This window comes from Notolepis coatsorum, assembly GCF_963971535.1.
Source record: "Notolepis coatsorum genome assembly, chromosome: 7".
NCBI classification, from domain to species: Eukaryota; Metazoa; Chordata; class Actinopteri; order Aulopiformes; family Paralepididae; genus Notolepis; species Notolepis coatsorum.
The window spans coordinates 141,970,474-141,985,967 of NC_140171.1; the positions used below are offsets into that span (position 1 = coordinate 141,970,474).

At 39.9% G+C, this 15,494-nt stretch overlaps 1 protein-coding gene across 1 annotated transcript in view; it reads right to left on the reverse strand.

The window, feature by feature from the left end:
• Positions 1-325: 325 nt before the first annotated feature.
• Positions 326-15,494, reverse strand: part of LOC311231791 (uncharacterized protein) — a gene marked incomplete at its 3' end in the record, with an annotated part of 32,636 nt that continues 17,467 nt past the window's right edge. Inside the window, exons 2-3 of the mRNA XM_084318419.1 lie at positions 1,282-2,953; positions 326-329 (exon numbers count right to left, since the gene is read on the reverse strand). Of these exons, the coding sequence (XP_084174545.1) occupies positions 326-329; positions 1,282-2,953 (1,676 nt within the window). The remainder of the gene's footprint in view (positions 330-1,281; positions 2,954-15,494) is intronic.

Below are 15,494 nucleotides of genomic sequence, written 5' to 3' on the forward strand. Positions count from 1 at the left end.
AAAGCTCTTGGTAGTAGTTTTTCATTTCAAAACAACAGTAAAAAATTACTACCACTATTATTGTTATGATTGTTGATGGCCTGATGGCTGTAATGATGGACTGAAGCGTTTTCCACATTGGTCACAGTAGTAGACCTTCCCGGTGTGTTGTGTATTATCAGTTTGGATGGTTTTAAATTCCTGCTACATTAGTTAAAATGGTACCTATTTTTCATGTGAAGTTTCCCCCACAGTGGTATAGTGTCTCTCCTGTGTGAATGACGTTGATATTTCAGGAGCATCATTATGAGTAACTCTTCTAACACTGGTCGCAGCAGTAGAGTTCTCACCTAAGAATGTGCACGTGAATAGACAGGTTTGACATTTCCCGGAATCTTCTCTCCCAAGTGAATTTTCTCATGTCTACTCAAATATGCTAATGTTTTGAATCTCTTATCACACAAACCACAATGATGTGGCTTCTCTCCTGTGTGAATTATCTGGTGTGTATTCAGATGAGACAGTTGACTAAAGCTCTTCTCACACTGGTCACAGGCGTAGGGCTTCTCTCCTGTGTGAATTATCTGGTGTCTTTGCAGATTATCCAGTCGCCTAAAGCTCTTCTCACACTGGTGACATGAGTAGGGCTTCTCTCCTGTGTGAATTATCTGGTGTCTATGCAGATGAGACAGTTGACTAAAGCTCTTCTCACACTGGTCACAGGAGTAGAGCTTTTGTCCTGTGTGAATTCTCTGGTGTAATTTAAGACTAGTCAAATGACTAAAGCTCTTCTCACACTGGTGAAAGAAGAAGGGCTTTTCTCCTGTGTGAATTATCTGGTGCCATTTCAGACTAGACAGTCGACCAAAGCTCTTCTTACACTGGTCACAGGAGTAGGGCTTTTCTCCTGTGTGAATGATCTGGTGTGTTTTCAGATGAGACAGTCGACTAAAGTTCTTCCCACACTGGTCACAGGAGTAGAGCTTTTCTCCTGTGTGAATTGTCTGGTGCATTTTCAGACTAGACAGTAGAGTAAAGCTCTTCCCACACTGGTCACAGGAGTAGGGATTTTCTCCTGTGTGAATTGTCTGGTGCGTTTTCAGACTAGACAGTAGAGTAAAGCTCTTTCCACATTGGTCACAGGAGTAGAGCTTTTCTCCCGTGTGAATTATCTGGTGCCATTTCAGACTAGACAGTAGACTAAAGCTCTTCCCACACTGGTCACAGGAATAGAGTTTCTCTCCTGTGTGAATTCTCTGGTGTAATTTAAGACTAGTCAAATAACTAAAGCTCTTCGCACACTGGTCACAGGAATAGAGTTTATCTCCTGTGTGAATTCTCTGGTGTAATTTAAGACTAGTCAAATAACTAAAGCTCTTCGCACACTGGTCACAGGAGTAGGGCTTTTCTCCTGTGTGAATTGTCTGGTGCGTTTTCAGACTAGACAGTAGAGTAAAGCTCTTTCCACACTGGTCACAAGAGTAGGGCTTCTCTCCTGTGTGAATTCTCTCCTGGTGTCTTCGCATATGAGGCAGTTGACTAAAGCTCTTCTCACACTGGTCACAGGAGTAGGGCTTCTCTCCTGTGTGAATTACCTGGTGTCTTTGCACATCAGACAGTTGACTAAAGCTCTTCTCACACTGGACACAGGAGTAGGGCTTTTGTCCTGTGTGTATTCTATGGTGTGATTTAAGCCTATTCAAATCTCTAAAGCTCTTTCCACACTGGTCACAGGAGTAGGGCTTCTCTCCCGTGTGAATTATCTGGTGTCTTCGCAGATCAGACGGTTGACTAAAGCTCTTCTCACACTGGTCACAGGAGTAGGGCTTTTCTCCTGTGTGAATTATCTGGTGCCTTTTCAGACTAGACAGTTGACCAAAGCTCCTTCCACACTGGTCACAAGAGTAGGGCTTTTCTCCGGTGTGAATTGTCTGGTGCGTTTTCAGACTAGACAGTAGAGTAAAGCTCTTTCCAAACTGGTCACGAGAGTAGGGCTTCTCTCCTGTGTGAATTCTCTCCTGGTGTGTTTGCAGATGAGACTGTTGACTAAAGCTCTTCTCACACTGGTCACAGGAGTAGGGCTTTTGTCCTGTGTGAATTCTCTGGTGTAATTTAAGACTAGTCATATGTCTAAAGCTCTTCTCACACTGGTCACAGGAATAGGGTTTTTCTCCTGTGTGAACTGTCTGGTGCTTTTTCAGACTAGACAGTAGAGTAAAGCTCTTTTCACACTGGTCACAAGAGTAGGGCTTCTCTCCTGTGTGAATTGTCTGGTGCATTTTCAGTTTAGACAGTAGAGTAAAGCTCTTTCCACACTGGTCACAAGAGTAGGGCTTCTCTCCTGTGTGACTTATCTGGTGTCTTTGCAGATGAGACAGTTGACTAAAGCTCTTCTCACACTGGTCACAGGAGTAGGGCTTTTGTTCCGTGTGAATTCTCTGGTGTAATTTAAGACTATTCAAATGTCTAAAGCTCTTCTCACACTGGTCACAGGAGTAGGGCATTTCTCCTGTGTGAATTATCTGGTGCCTTTTCAGACTCTCCAGTCGACCAAAGCTCTTCTCACACTGGTCACAGGAGTAGGGCTTCTCTCCTGTGTGAATTATCTGGTGTGTTTTCAGATGATGTTGATGACTAAAGCTCTTCTCACACTGGTCACAGGAGTAGGGCTTTTGTCCTGTGTGAATTTTCCGGTGTGTATTCAGATTACCAAGTTGACTAAAGCTCTTCTCACACTGGTCACAGGAGTAGGGCTTCTCTCCTGTGTGAATTCTCTGATGCATTTTCAGACTAGACAGTCGACCAAAGCTTATCCCACACTGGTCACAGGAGTAGGACATCTCTCCTGTGTGAATGTGCTGGTGTTTATCGAGATCCATCTTTGAACTGAAGCTTTTTGCACACTGGTCACAGTAGAGACCTTTTCTTCCATCCAAGCCTCGTGGTTTCTTCCCAGGCCTGACAGGACAGCTATCTGGATGGAGAAGAGTGTCAGAGGAAGGAGAGATTTGGTGATTTTATACAGCTTTAATTTCCATGTAAGAGGTTTATAAATGTTATGTAGCTGGGTTTTATAGTGTAAGAACACAGTGTAGTCCAGAGTGGTCTACAGTTCTCGACTCAAACCACTTTGTTTCAAGCACCAGTTTCTGGAGCAGGAGTACATCATGGCTATGGTTAAGGTCCGTTTAATTTAGTCCGGGACTAAAGCCCCTTTAGTCTCAGATTATGACAGATTTAAGTGTCACCTTATGGATCAAACCTAATATCACGCTATGAGACATTTCATATCTCTGTAACGATATATATCACAATGCATGTTCTGTAAATTGGATGAAACATTTGTCCACAAAATAACCACATAATTCAGGACTACTTCTTAATAATCCTGTATTTAAACTAAATACAAATTAAAGGCACTTTGTCTTTTAATATGGCTAGGACTCAACATGTCAATTTAGCAATACAATTAAAAAAGTTATAGCCCTGCAAAGAAGGGGAACTTCTCCATGTTAAATAGGGCTGGCGAGGGATGGTAAATTATGAATTTAACCCCGGCGATCAAAGTGTTAATAATAATAATAACTTTATTTGTATAGCACTTTTCATACAGAGGTTGCAGTGCTTCACAACAGTAAAAAACAGGCATAAGCGAGCACTCGCAAATGGCAGACCCGGATGTAAACAAGACAAACGTTTTTCTCTGGTCTGCATCCCCTTAACAATTGTGTGTATTGCGCCGTTCTGTATTAATAATTCCAATGATCCCATGGGCGATCGCGATTACTCGTTTATATGTAATTAGACGTGTTTACGGGACAGTAAAGGTTTTGAGGCGAGCAGATCTGCTTGCTATTGCTTTGTAAGAGCTCCTCCCCCTCAGAGCGAGTCTTGATAGTCCGGTTCATTCATCGTCTGTCCTGATCCCTTTCTATCCGAGTTCAAAAGGTAGACGATACTGAGGGCGGCTAAGTGGCGCAGTGGGCAAGGCGCTCGCCACTAATGCAGGAGATGCTGGGTTCGAGCCCAGCTCTTTCATACTAACACAATTGGCAGTGTTAGGGGTGGGAAGCTGGTGGGTGGGGATCGGACGTTGTGGACAGCGACTCCTACAGGTCGGTTGGTACGCTTGCGCAGCAGAATCAGGAAGCAACAGGGGTCGCCGCCGAGAGATTGCGCTGTGCAGGTGAAAAGATGTGACGGCTGCTTCCTCGAGTACCGGAGGGGACATGTGATGCAAGGCTTCGTCCACATTGCAGCCGGCCAGTAGGAGGCATGGCCTAACAGCGTTCGAGACAGGGGAGGGTATAATTGGACAATACGAAATTGGGATGGGAGAAAAATAGAAAAAGTAGATAAAAAATAAAAAAGTAGATGATACTGCCATCTGGTGAGATTCGATCGGCATTGCAATTCCAACGTATGTAGCTGTGCCAGTGATTCAGAGAGCTCCGGCCTAGAGAATGTGTAGAACGGGGATCAAAAGGAAAAAGATCAAACGATCTAATAACGAGTATACTCGTTATTGGTGGTCAAGCGTTGGCGGCCAATAACGAGTATACTCGTGATTGGCGGCCAATGAGTTAACCGTTTCGGGGCCAACCATGTATATATACGTTATTGAGATCCGACCGTTGGAGGCCAACCACGTATATATATGTTATTGGACTCGTTTTTGCTTTTATTCCATTTTAATATCCTACTCAATGTCACGGAGCTGTATGTTGGCTGGAAACGGCATTTCCGGACTCCGAAAGTGCAGTACCGGCCAGATCCTGGTATTGGCGCCGTCTCAATAATGCAGTTTTTCATTCCGGGTTAACTTTTTTGTTAGCCTGAAGCTATGGCTTCAACCGATCGCCTGGAATACTTATTGCGACAGCGAATTCAGTATGCAGTAAAGGAATATAGCATCAGCCAATGGACATATCGATCTACCAGATGGCGATCAATAACTGGGAAATTCTTTTTGGAATCCAACCGGCCACAGGTAAGAGCGATTTGACGTCAATTTCAGCTTGATCAGGCCTTGTTCTCATAGCCAACCCCCTGATCAGCGTATGTTGTTGTAATAAGTTAGGGATGCACCGAAAAATTCTTGGCCGAAACAGATACCGGAAATAGGAAACAGTTGGCCGAAAACCGAATGCCGAAAATGATATAAATATATATATAATGTATTTTTTTTTTAGCTACCTGATTATGGCAAAAGACATGATTATGGCAAAACTTTACTTAAATAATATTAATAATCACTATTATGGGCCCATAAAACATTTATTCAGCACTTTTGAATGCATACATTAATTCCAGACTGACTGCTGAAAGATTGTACAATTTAAACATTTTCTCTTTGCATACAACAAAATGTGCATTAAAGTCAAGTGCATTTTCTTTTCTCTGTAGGATAACTACAACAAAGTGCATTCAGAACAAAGCCAAGGTGCTTTAAAACTGCATAACAATCTGCATAAAGACACACACACAGGACTGTTGTATTTACTACATCTCCCATGACTCTTAGCAGGGGATGACGTAGCTTACGAGAGACGGGTCAAAGAGGAATGGAAGCGTTAGCTAGCTTAACGCTATCGTTAGTTCAAAATGTTTTAACCGCGACGGGCATATAGTAATGGCGAGGATTATAAAGCATGTTAAAGACGCATTTATTGGATGCATTGCTCGCGGTCGCGGAGTTTACATAGAAACAGCACGACTCCCAAGAGGAGTTAGTTATCACAGGCTGCAGAACGCAGGAAGAGCTGCCAAGCTGCTCACGTTACACGTTGCACGTTTTGATTACGTCATCACAACAACACTTTCGGTTACGAACGTTGCATATCCCTGTTCTTTGACATTGGGTGATATATTTTCGGTGCTAAAACCCTTTAGTGGCCGAATTTTCAGTGCATCCCTAGTAATAACGAATGCAGTTATTGGTAATCAATAATCAGAAACGACTTCCCCCACCCCCCTTTCATGCATTCATGGTGGACCATGATACCGACCATATGCATTTTGATTTTTAACTCTAGCTTGTGTAGGGCCAAAACAGCAATCGATTTAACGTTATTAGCTTAGCGCCCTATAACTAGCTTTGCAGGAATTACTCTAGACCAATCCGATATAACGTTCATATTCATGACGCTATAAAATGGGAACGTATTGATGAAAAAAATTATTTCTTTATGGCATATTGAAGGGAAAGTTTATACTGTCAATTGACAATGACAATGGACACATATATAGATTTAGCTCTACAAACAACCTCACGCACAGTGAAACCTTGTAATGAAAAGCTGGCCTCAGAGTGAGATTAGACGGGCCCCAATGGCCACGATTGTGTTAAATATCAGGTAGGTGAGTTGTTTGGTATTTGTAATATGGTGTAGTGTCACCTCATATTAGTGTTCTGAATATTTAAAACAGTTTCAATACTAATTTCCCGCAATATCTATATTTAATAATTCATAAAATAAAATAAAAAGGAATTGTATAAGGAAGTTGCATTGTTTATTTCAATACCTGTAATAGTACAGTAGTCCACACACACACACACGTGCATTCAGTTAAGTTGGAATATGACTAATACAAACAGTTCAGTTTGTCAGGTACATGCAACACAGATTACAGTGTTTACATCTGTCTGCTTGAGAAAATACCATGTTCTGCAATAAAAATTATTGAAGTGAGATGAACAGATTGAACTTTATTTTATTAGATAAAACATGTTGACAGTTTTACTTTGCAGTTGAAAAAAGGTAATAAATTAAATTTGATATAAAAATTCTTCGCAATACTCAGCATATCGCGATATATTTAGTATCGCGATACTATCTTATCGTGACGCAAGTATCGCGATAGTATCATATCGTGAGGTCTCTGGCGATTCCCACCCCTAATGTCATATATGTTATGATGAATTGAAAATGGGGGACCCTGATGTAAACAAGACAAAAGTCTTTCTCTGGTCTGCATCCCCTTAACAATTGTGTATTGAGCTGTACTGTATTGTACGGTACCCATTCTGCAATCTGTTAATACAATTTTCAATCAATCAATCTGTTATGCTTAACACGCAGTACTATTAACTTTACTTAATTTCTAAGATTATATCATTTAGTTATTTTTAAATGTGTGATCTAAAGATGAACAAAGGGTTTTAAAAGTGTTATATTTATCTTCTCTTATAGTACCAGAGAGAAGCTGAGGAGAATCAACCGGCAACAAAAGCAACATTTATTAAAAAAATATATATATATATTTATATATATATTTTTTTACGTTTTAAGATTGAACCTTTTTCCCCGTGGTATCGAAAATGGTATCAAATATCGATACTTTTCAAGGTATCGTATCGAAGTTCGAAATTCCAGTATCGTGACAACACTACCTCATTAATTCCCTCTTCCGTTTCCCACTTCTCAGGTACCGCCCGCCCTTTGCTGTAGAGCAGGGGTGCCTAACCTTTTTTGAACCAAGATCTACTTTTTAATTTACCACCTAGCCGAGAGCTACCAGCCAAAATTGTATAATTGTAAGCCGTCATTTGAGGCTTTATAAAAGCAGCATAATGAACACAAATCTGTCAGTGCCGAGTCCGACCTCATCTTAAATAACAAACAGCATTGCTTGTTGTAGTTAACGAGAGGCAGAGTTGATTTAGCAAAAAAAAAAAAAAAAAAAAAAAATTTATAATCAAATTTTATTAATCAAGATCTACTTGAAATCAGCCCGCGATCTACCTGTCGATCGCGATCGACTGGTTGGGCACCACTGCTGTAGAGTCTGCTGAGTGCCCACTGCCCAATGATGACTACAGCTGAGGGCAATCACTCATTAAGGGGCGGGTGGATAAAGCCTGAGATCCTGGAGCCACACATGGCCTTTTTCCATTATCACTGGACTATGCGTATTGTGTGTTGGCCTTATTTCCACTGTTGTGTGGGACTGTGTGTTCATTCGGTTCACACGGCTACTCTTAGTACAGGGCTGTACGTTAACTTTTTTTGCACATAGCACTGGTGCTATGTTGATAGTTTTGTAGCACAGGCCAAAATCTTGTAGCACGAGTATAAAATGTGTTATATTTGTCACAAATGTGTCTATTGTATTTGTGTTGTTATTTAGTTGCAGTGCCATGTTTGGTCACTAAGTGGTGCTCCATTGTTTGTACCTGATGTAGCTACAGGCTTAATTTGATTTAACTAGTGCTGTCAATCGATTAAAATATTTAATCTGATTAATCGCATGATTGTCCATAGTTAACTGGCAATTAATCGCATTTTTTTCCTTCTTTTCTAAATCTACCTTAAACAGATCTTTTTCAAGTTTTAATACTCTTATCAACATGAGTCAACAAATGCTTTCTTTATGCAGCCATTTAACACAAAAGGATGACCCTCATGCATTGCAAATTTGCATCAAATTCAAAACAGAGTGATGCACAAAATAACTTAAGAAAATAATAATTTAAAATAATGAATAAAGTGTGCATGAAATAGAAAGAAAACATTCGAAACTTGTTACATTCACCCACACAAGGGCTGAGGACTCACACACCCCCACCCTCTCTCTCGCTCTTTCACACACTTCCAGCTCTCTTTCTCTCTTGCCCCTTCCTCATCTCTCACCCCCCCCCCCTATCACACACACTTTGAGTCAGAAACAAACATAGTATCAATGGGCCTCATTCAACAATACTCTTATTATTTCTTATATTCTTGCTTACCAGTCTGTTAAGAGAACAATAAGAAAAGCCACCGCCACATTCATCAAGTCATTCTTAGCGTCAAAATCGGTTCTTACCCAGGTCGGTTGCATGGTGAATTCCACTCTTAAATTCAAATGCGTGTTCACGCTAAATCATTTGCATACAGACACGCCCACCATCTCCTTATAAGGTGAATGAGGCGTGTGTAAAACAGCAGAGTTTCAGCGTCTGATCGCCATCTGATCCATTCAACAGGAAGCGATTTGTGACAGATCTCAAAATGAACACACCACTCGCGACTGTGTTCCTGTGGGTCGCTCATCGCATGCGTGTGTGTGTTAATCTAATGACAAATAAAGACTTATAATTGTACTTCTACGTATACCGCGTACTGTATAGTGCGAAATAAATCGTTCCAGCAAAGTAGGCTTTGTCAATACTGAAAGACGCTTGTCAAGAACCAATCACGCAGTAGGTTGGGAAATACTGGAATACGCTCAGAACTATTAGAATTATATAGGAGCAGAGAAGAGAGGAGAGATGTTGTATGCGTACGGCCTGGGCCAGCATCTAACTGTTCTAACAGCAATATATAATCCATTTCAGAAGAAGAACGCATGCAATAAGTCATGATAATAATAATTATTGAAAAGTTCTGGGTTTATAAAGTCGTATTTGGGGGGCAATTGACCAATGGTTTGCTTTCAACCCATGAACTCCTTCCTCTCTCACCTTTTTATATATATATTTTTTTATTGTATCCATCTACTAAAACTGTATTGTAGTTTTGTAAAGTGTCTTTGAGCATTAGGAAAAGCGCTATATAAATCTGATTTATTATTATTATTATGAATGGTAGGCTTTTTTAATGTTTCTCATCTGGGTTAGAGTTTCTTATCTAGGTAAGAGTGCTCTCGACCACTCTTAGAATTTGGTCTTGCCTGAGAGAAAAGCAACAATAAGAAAACATTGCTGAATCCCAGGTAACAACAAAATAAGAGGAAATGCTAGTTAACACTATGATCGCCGGGGACGAGTTAAGGGGAGACACTGCAGGTGAATAGGGTAAAAAAAATTAACTAATAGATATCACAATGCAACTTCCCCAGTTGATTACTTATATTAAGACAAGACTTTTTTGTATTACAAGTTTTCTGAAATTGTATGTTTAAATATGCAAATGAGGCATGATCTACTTAAATATGCAATAATTTGCATATAATTCCAGGACAGAAATCTGAACATTGGATAAAGCCATTTTCAAAATTATAGTTTCATTTTGTTGACATATTAGAGCCAAAGGTTATTACAGAGGGGATTTTGGATATCTCTTTTTATCACTCCATAAATCAGAAAATACTCCATTCAGTCCATTTTATGGTAAAATTCCATAATTTTCCTTGTTTTATGAATAAAATGTGATATAAATCAGGGTATGAATGCGATATCAACAAACCATTCTGTAAATACCTTCAGAACATAGATATGAATAGAACTGGAAGGTTTGGTGTATGTGAGTGCTACTGAAGTGGAGATTTCTGGCTCAGAGTATGAGGAAAAACTCTTAAAACTCATTTTTGGGAAAACGCCTTCAAAGTTCTGTATTGTAAAATGCCATACTTTTTTTTTTAAACAGATATTTACAAACACAATACCTAATCAAACCATTAGTAATAGACAACCTAAACACATGCCTGATAACTGAATAATAATAATAATGATGTTATTGAACTTAACAGAACTACACACAGGCTACAAACAGTGTAGTACAGTGTAGTACCCCCTAATAGGCAAAACATATTTGAATAGATATCACTATGAAACTTTCCCAATTTGTTATGTACATATAAACTAAGAAAAAATATATTGCAAGTTTTCTGAAATTTATGTTTATATATGCAAATGAGGCACTTCCCCATTAAATATGTGCACATTTATGGATGCAATAAGGCAAAATGATGTAAAATAAACAACTAAATGTGTGTTATTGACGTTTTATTGTCACTAGTTTCATAGTTTAGGAAGCAAAATATAACAAAATCTCAAAATCAACAAAAAAAGTATATTTGACTATTCACCTGCAGTGTCTCGCCTTAAGACGTCATTCCTAGCCATGCTCATTCTGCCGAAGACGCCGTAACTCGTCTTTGATGTCAATATTTCAAAAATCTGTGATCGAAATCATATTGCCCCTCCGGAGCCCTGAGATGTACTGGTGAGCTCCACTCAACTGTCTAACGGTTCGAGAGCGCCATCAGGTGGCCGATCGGCAGATCGGCCAAGAGGGAGGGGCGCGCCAAACAGGAAGTGCTCATCCATATGTGCTCCGGGCACTCGCGATCGGTAGCCGGACTCCATCTCAACACACTGGGTGATCAATCGCTCGCCCTAACTCAATAAACAACGTTATTTGGACGTATATAGTATTATACAACCTGGAAATGGTTCATCAGGATCAACATCCCATAATCGAAAACGGTCTACTCCACGCTGATCGTCCAACGGCATGAGGAACATACGGTAAGATTCAGCGTTATTTTCTAACGTATTCCATATAAACTGCTATGATGAACATATGACCCACTCTGGATGAATCATCTAACGCTGCCCACGGAATTATAAACGATCCCCCGCCCATCCGGTCATCATCAGATCATACGTAGATCATTCTAGAAGTACGTCCAGTTGAAATTTTTCATCTCGCGCCGATTGCTATCAAACTGTATTTCATCATCAATATAATGCATTTGGAGCTATAAATCAAGTTCTGGATAAAGCTGCAGAAAACGATAAAAACACGTATACTTTAGAGTAGACCATATTTTAGTATGAATATGTGAATGAAAAAGTTTAACGTTGCTACACCCTGAACAATACATATAGGACATTGAATGGGCCATAATAATGGCAATTTAGCAATAGAATTTAAAAAGTTATAGCCCTGCAAAGAAGGGGAACTTCTCCATAGACAAATAGAGCTGACAAGGGATGGTAAATTATGAATTTAACCCATGGCGATCAAAGTGTTAAGAACGAAATCTTATATCGCTTCATGAATGAGGCCCAATGAGTGTATCAATAATACAGAGTGAAGTCTAGAAAAAAATAAAAATAAAAAAAAGTAAAAAAAATAAAATTCTAAAACGGTAATCGTGCACAAAATAAATAGTGGTGTTAACAGAATTGTGCGTTAACGCATTAATGACGTTAACTTTGACAGCCTTAGATTTAACCTGAGCCAGTGACTTATTCACTTCCTGTTCCACGTGACGTCCGAGTCGACAGCAGCGTCAAGCGTCAACTTGTTATAGTAGTTTCTCTAGTAACGAATCGTTCCGATACCGATACCAGTATCGGAAAAGCCGTCGATACTGCCTAAAATGCTGGTATCGGTATCGGCGAGTACCCTCTAATGCTGCGCTCCGATACCATATGACGTAATTTATCAACAACACTGCGGTCTGTTGAGTAAGCATTATAAAACAAACGTGTGCTTAATCGATTAAAGTGTCAATGCCATTTGTCATTTTAACAGCAGATACTTTCTTAAGTCTTTCAGTGCCACTCACGGGATTTCTCTGTTTTTTTTATAGGTGGTTGCGTGCCACTCACGAGATTTCTCGGAATTATTATTATTATTATTTTTTTGCGATCTGAAAAATTATTGCATCACCCGAGCCTACCCGAGTATAGCCGAGCTGCGCCGGTGATCACTGTGGAAAAAAGCGCCCCCTGTCGTCTCCCAGATGACATAAGTGATTTTGGAATGGACTCAATGAAAATGAACTCAATGAAAATGAATGGGGAAAAAAATCCGGTACTCCACATTTTCCAGTTCACTGATCCAGCCGGGGTTACCACAGTTCATTCTGGAGCCTCAGATCCCCGCGGATCATGGAGATCTACAGTGTCGCGTTGGATCCATACACGTATCGATTTTTTCGAATGGTGATCAGGAATTGGAATATACCAGTTGGATACCATCTGATGTCAGGTAAGGACTCTATGTTATCAGTGGTAGGATAATCGGAGTAAGTTTGATGAAGTTATAAGCTGTTTTGTGAAATGTCTTCTTTCGGTTTCACTGTAAAAGTCTGTGAGGAAATCAACGGAGCGATTATCAGTGCGCGGCCGTAATGTGCTTGCGTGCACGTATAATATTGATCATCTAGCGTTTATTTGAAAACGATTCATAAAAAGGCCGACGAATATCAACGTTGTGGAATATTCCACTAAAAGACGATTTTCATAGAATGCTCCAGAATGAGCTGTTTTTTATATCAAAACGGGGGCTTTTCTAACCGCTCTGAAATGGAAACGACACGATAAAAAAACAATCTGCCTTCACAGCACTGACTGGAAAATAGTCTTTGATAATGCGATGGGCAGATTAGACACAAGGGGGTAGAAAGACAAAAAGAAAGCCATCAGCTGTCTGTGTTCTTAATTATACTGATAGATCACATGAAATAAAACATTCTATCAAGAAATACTGGCATATCCTCTCAAGTGATCCTAATGTAGGCCACTTATTTGATTCTCTAAATATGCTAAACTATATTGTGTTGTAAATATGACTGTTCGATGTTTCAAAAATGTTTTGTTCTGAGGTTGAATTATTGCATTTCTAACTCTGTCTCTCTTTTTGCTGCAGTACCCAGTGGGGCTGCAAGCTCAACCAATTGGTTTATTGACAGGAAGGCACAGGTGCTCCCTGTTATGCAATCAACCAAAACAGACCTTGGAATTGTATAAAATGAATGTGAGACCTCATTGTTTCATGCCACTGTCCTGATGAAGGCTGAATAGCCGAAACGTTGACGACAATAAAAGCAGAGAAAAAGTGAGTGCGGGAATTGTAAATTTTTTCATCCGATGACAATTAAGGGGAGCAATTCCCAGCACAACAATATTTTTTGAGAGAGTGCATGTTGATTTTTCACTATAGATACTATTTGGGATCCCCCACCCTACAACATAGCACCTCTCTAAAGAAATACATAGAACTCTGCTTGCCAAACAAAAAGTCTGAAAATGGCAGATCCTGTGGAATATGCAACCACTTTTGAGTTTTCTCAACGAGACTATGAGGAGATTTTTGATGGCGGAGAAGATTTAATGATGCCAAGAGATGGAACCAGTGATGATATGGTAAAGAAACTAGATCACTTATCTCAGAAAGAGGTCAGGTTAGACCTGCACCGAAAGACACTTTGTAACTATTATGCCAGAAAGATTATACCAAGAGGACTAAGGATCCAAAAGCAGCCTACACTGTGTAAAGATAATGAACAGTTCAGCAAACGCTGGACTGAGATCTTGAACAAATGTTCAATAGACCTCATGGCATTGATAGTTAATGAGATAAAGTCAGATCTAGTGAAAATCAGAAAGGATATAGAAACAACCACCTCTGAATTGTTAGAGAAAGTCACTGACATTGCAAAATGCAATGAGACCATTGAGAACATTAAGAAGATGCAAAAAGAACTAGAAGCAAAGCTAACAGCCAACAAACAGAAGAAATTCCAACGAGATGAGGCAGATTACAAGAACAAAGAAGTATACTTCTGGCAGAAGAAGCAAACTCCAAGAAGTGGGCGCCCAAAACCAAGATGGCCGAACCGCAGTAATCCAGCCACATCAGAGAGTGACTACACTTCGGATGGGTCCCTCAACGCCCACCCTTTTTTAGACCCCAGGCCCCAACCCAACAACAGAGGCCGGGGACGCTACACAAGAAGACCAGGCGTGGCAAGGGGAGAGGCAAGACCAAACCAACGAGATCCACCCTGGACGAGATCACGAGCCCAGTCACAGATGAGGAGAATGTGATCAACATATCCAGTAAGACACTGACTCCTGATGAAGTTTCTGTCTTAAGTAAAGGATTGACATTTGTTTTTAAACACACAGATAATGTATTTGATGCAAAATGTGATTTTTTCAGATTCTCTAGGAATGTAAGACTCAAAGAATTTTTTGCACCTAAAGAAACATCTATTGAATCTGAGCATGTGGAATCTGAACCACTTATCTGTGATACTGATACTGCTGTTGATACTGCAGATGGATCTAGGGGTAAGAACTTTCCTTTTAAAGGACAAAGTAAATTTGTTCCCCCAAATAAACGAAATTCCTCTATTGACACCTACTGCCGTTTAGTGAATGATGATATTGAGAGAATATATAAGAGAAGAAAATATACCTCATGTGAAAATCTATCTAAGGGTGAACACGAGGCTTTAAGGACATTACAAAGAGACAAGACAATAATAATCAAAAGTGCAGACAAGGGAGGAGCCGTTGTAGTTCAGAACATTAGTGACTACAGAGCTGAAATTGAGAGACAAATGTCAAATGAAAACTATTACAGAAAACTGAAAGGTGATCCAACCAAAATATTTCAAAAGGAAGTAAAAGAATTTTTGGAGATAGCCTTAGACAACAAAGTTATCACAAAGAAGAATCTTGAGTTCTTGTATGCAAAGTCACCAACTATACCAGTATTATACACGCTACCAAAAATCCATAAGTCCATTGAACATCCACCTGGAAGACCGGTTGTGGCTGGAATAGGTTCGATTACAGCACCACTTTCAGTTTTTGTTGATCACTACATAAAGCCATTTGTTTTAAAACTGCCAACCTTTGTCAAAGACACAAATGATGTACTTAAGTCATTGAGAAACATTGAACATGTCCCTGAATCTACTATACTGTGTACACTAGATGTCGAAAGTCTCTATTCCAATATACCCCACCAAGGGGGGTTAGAGGCCCTAAAGATCTTTCTGAACAG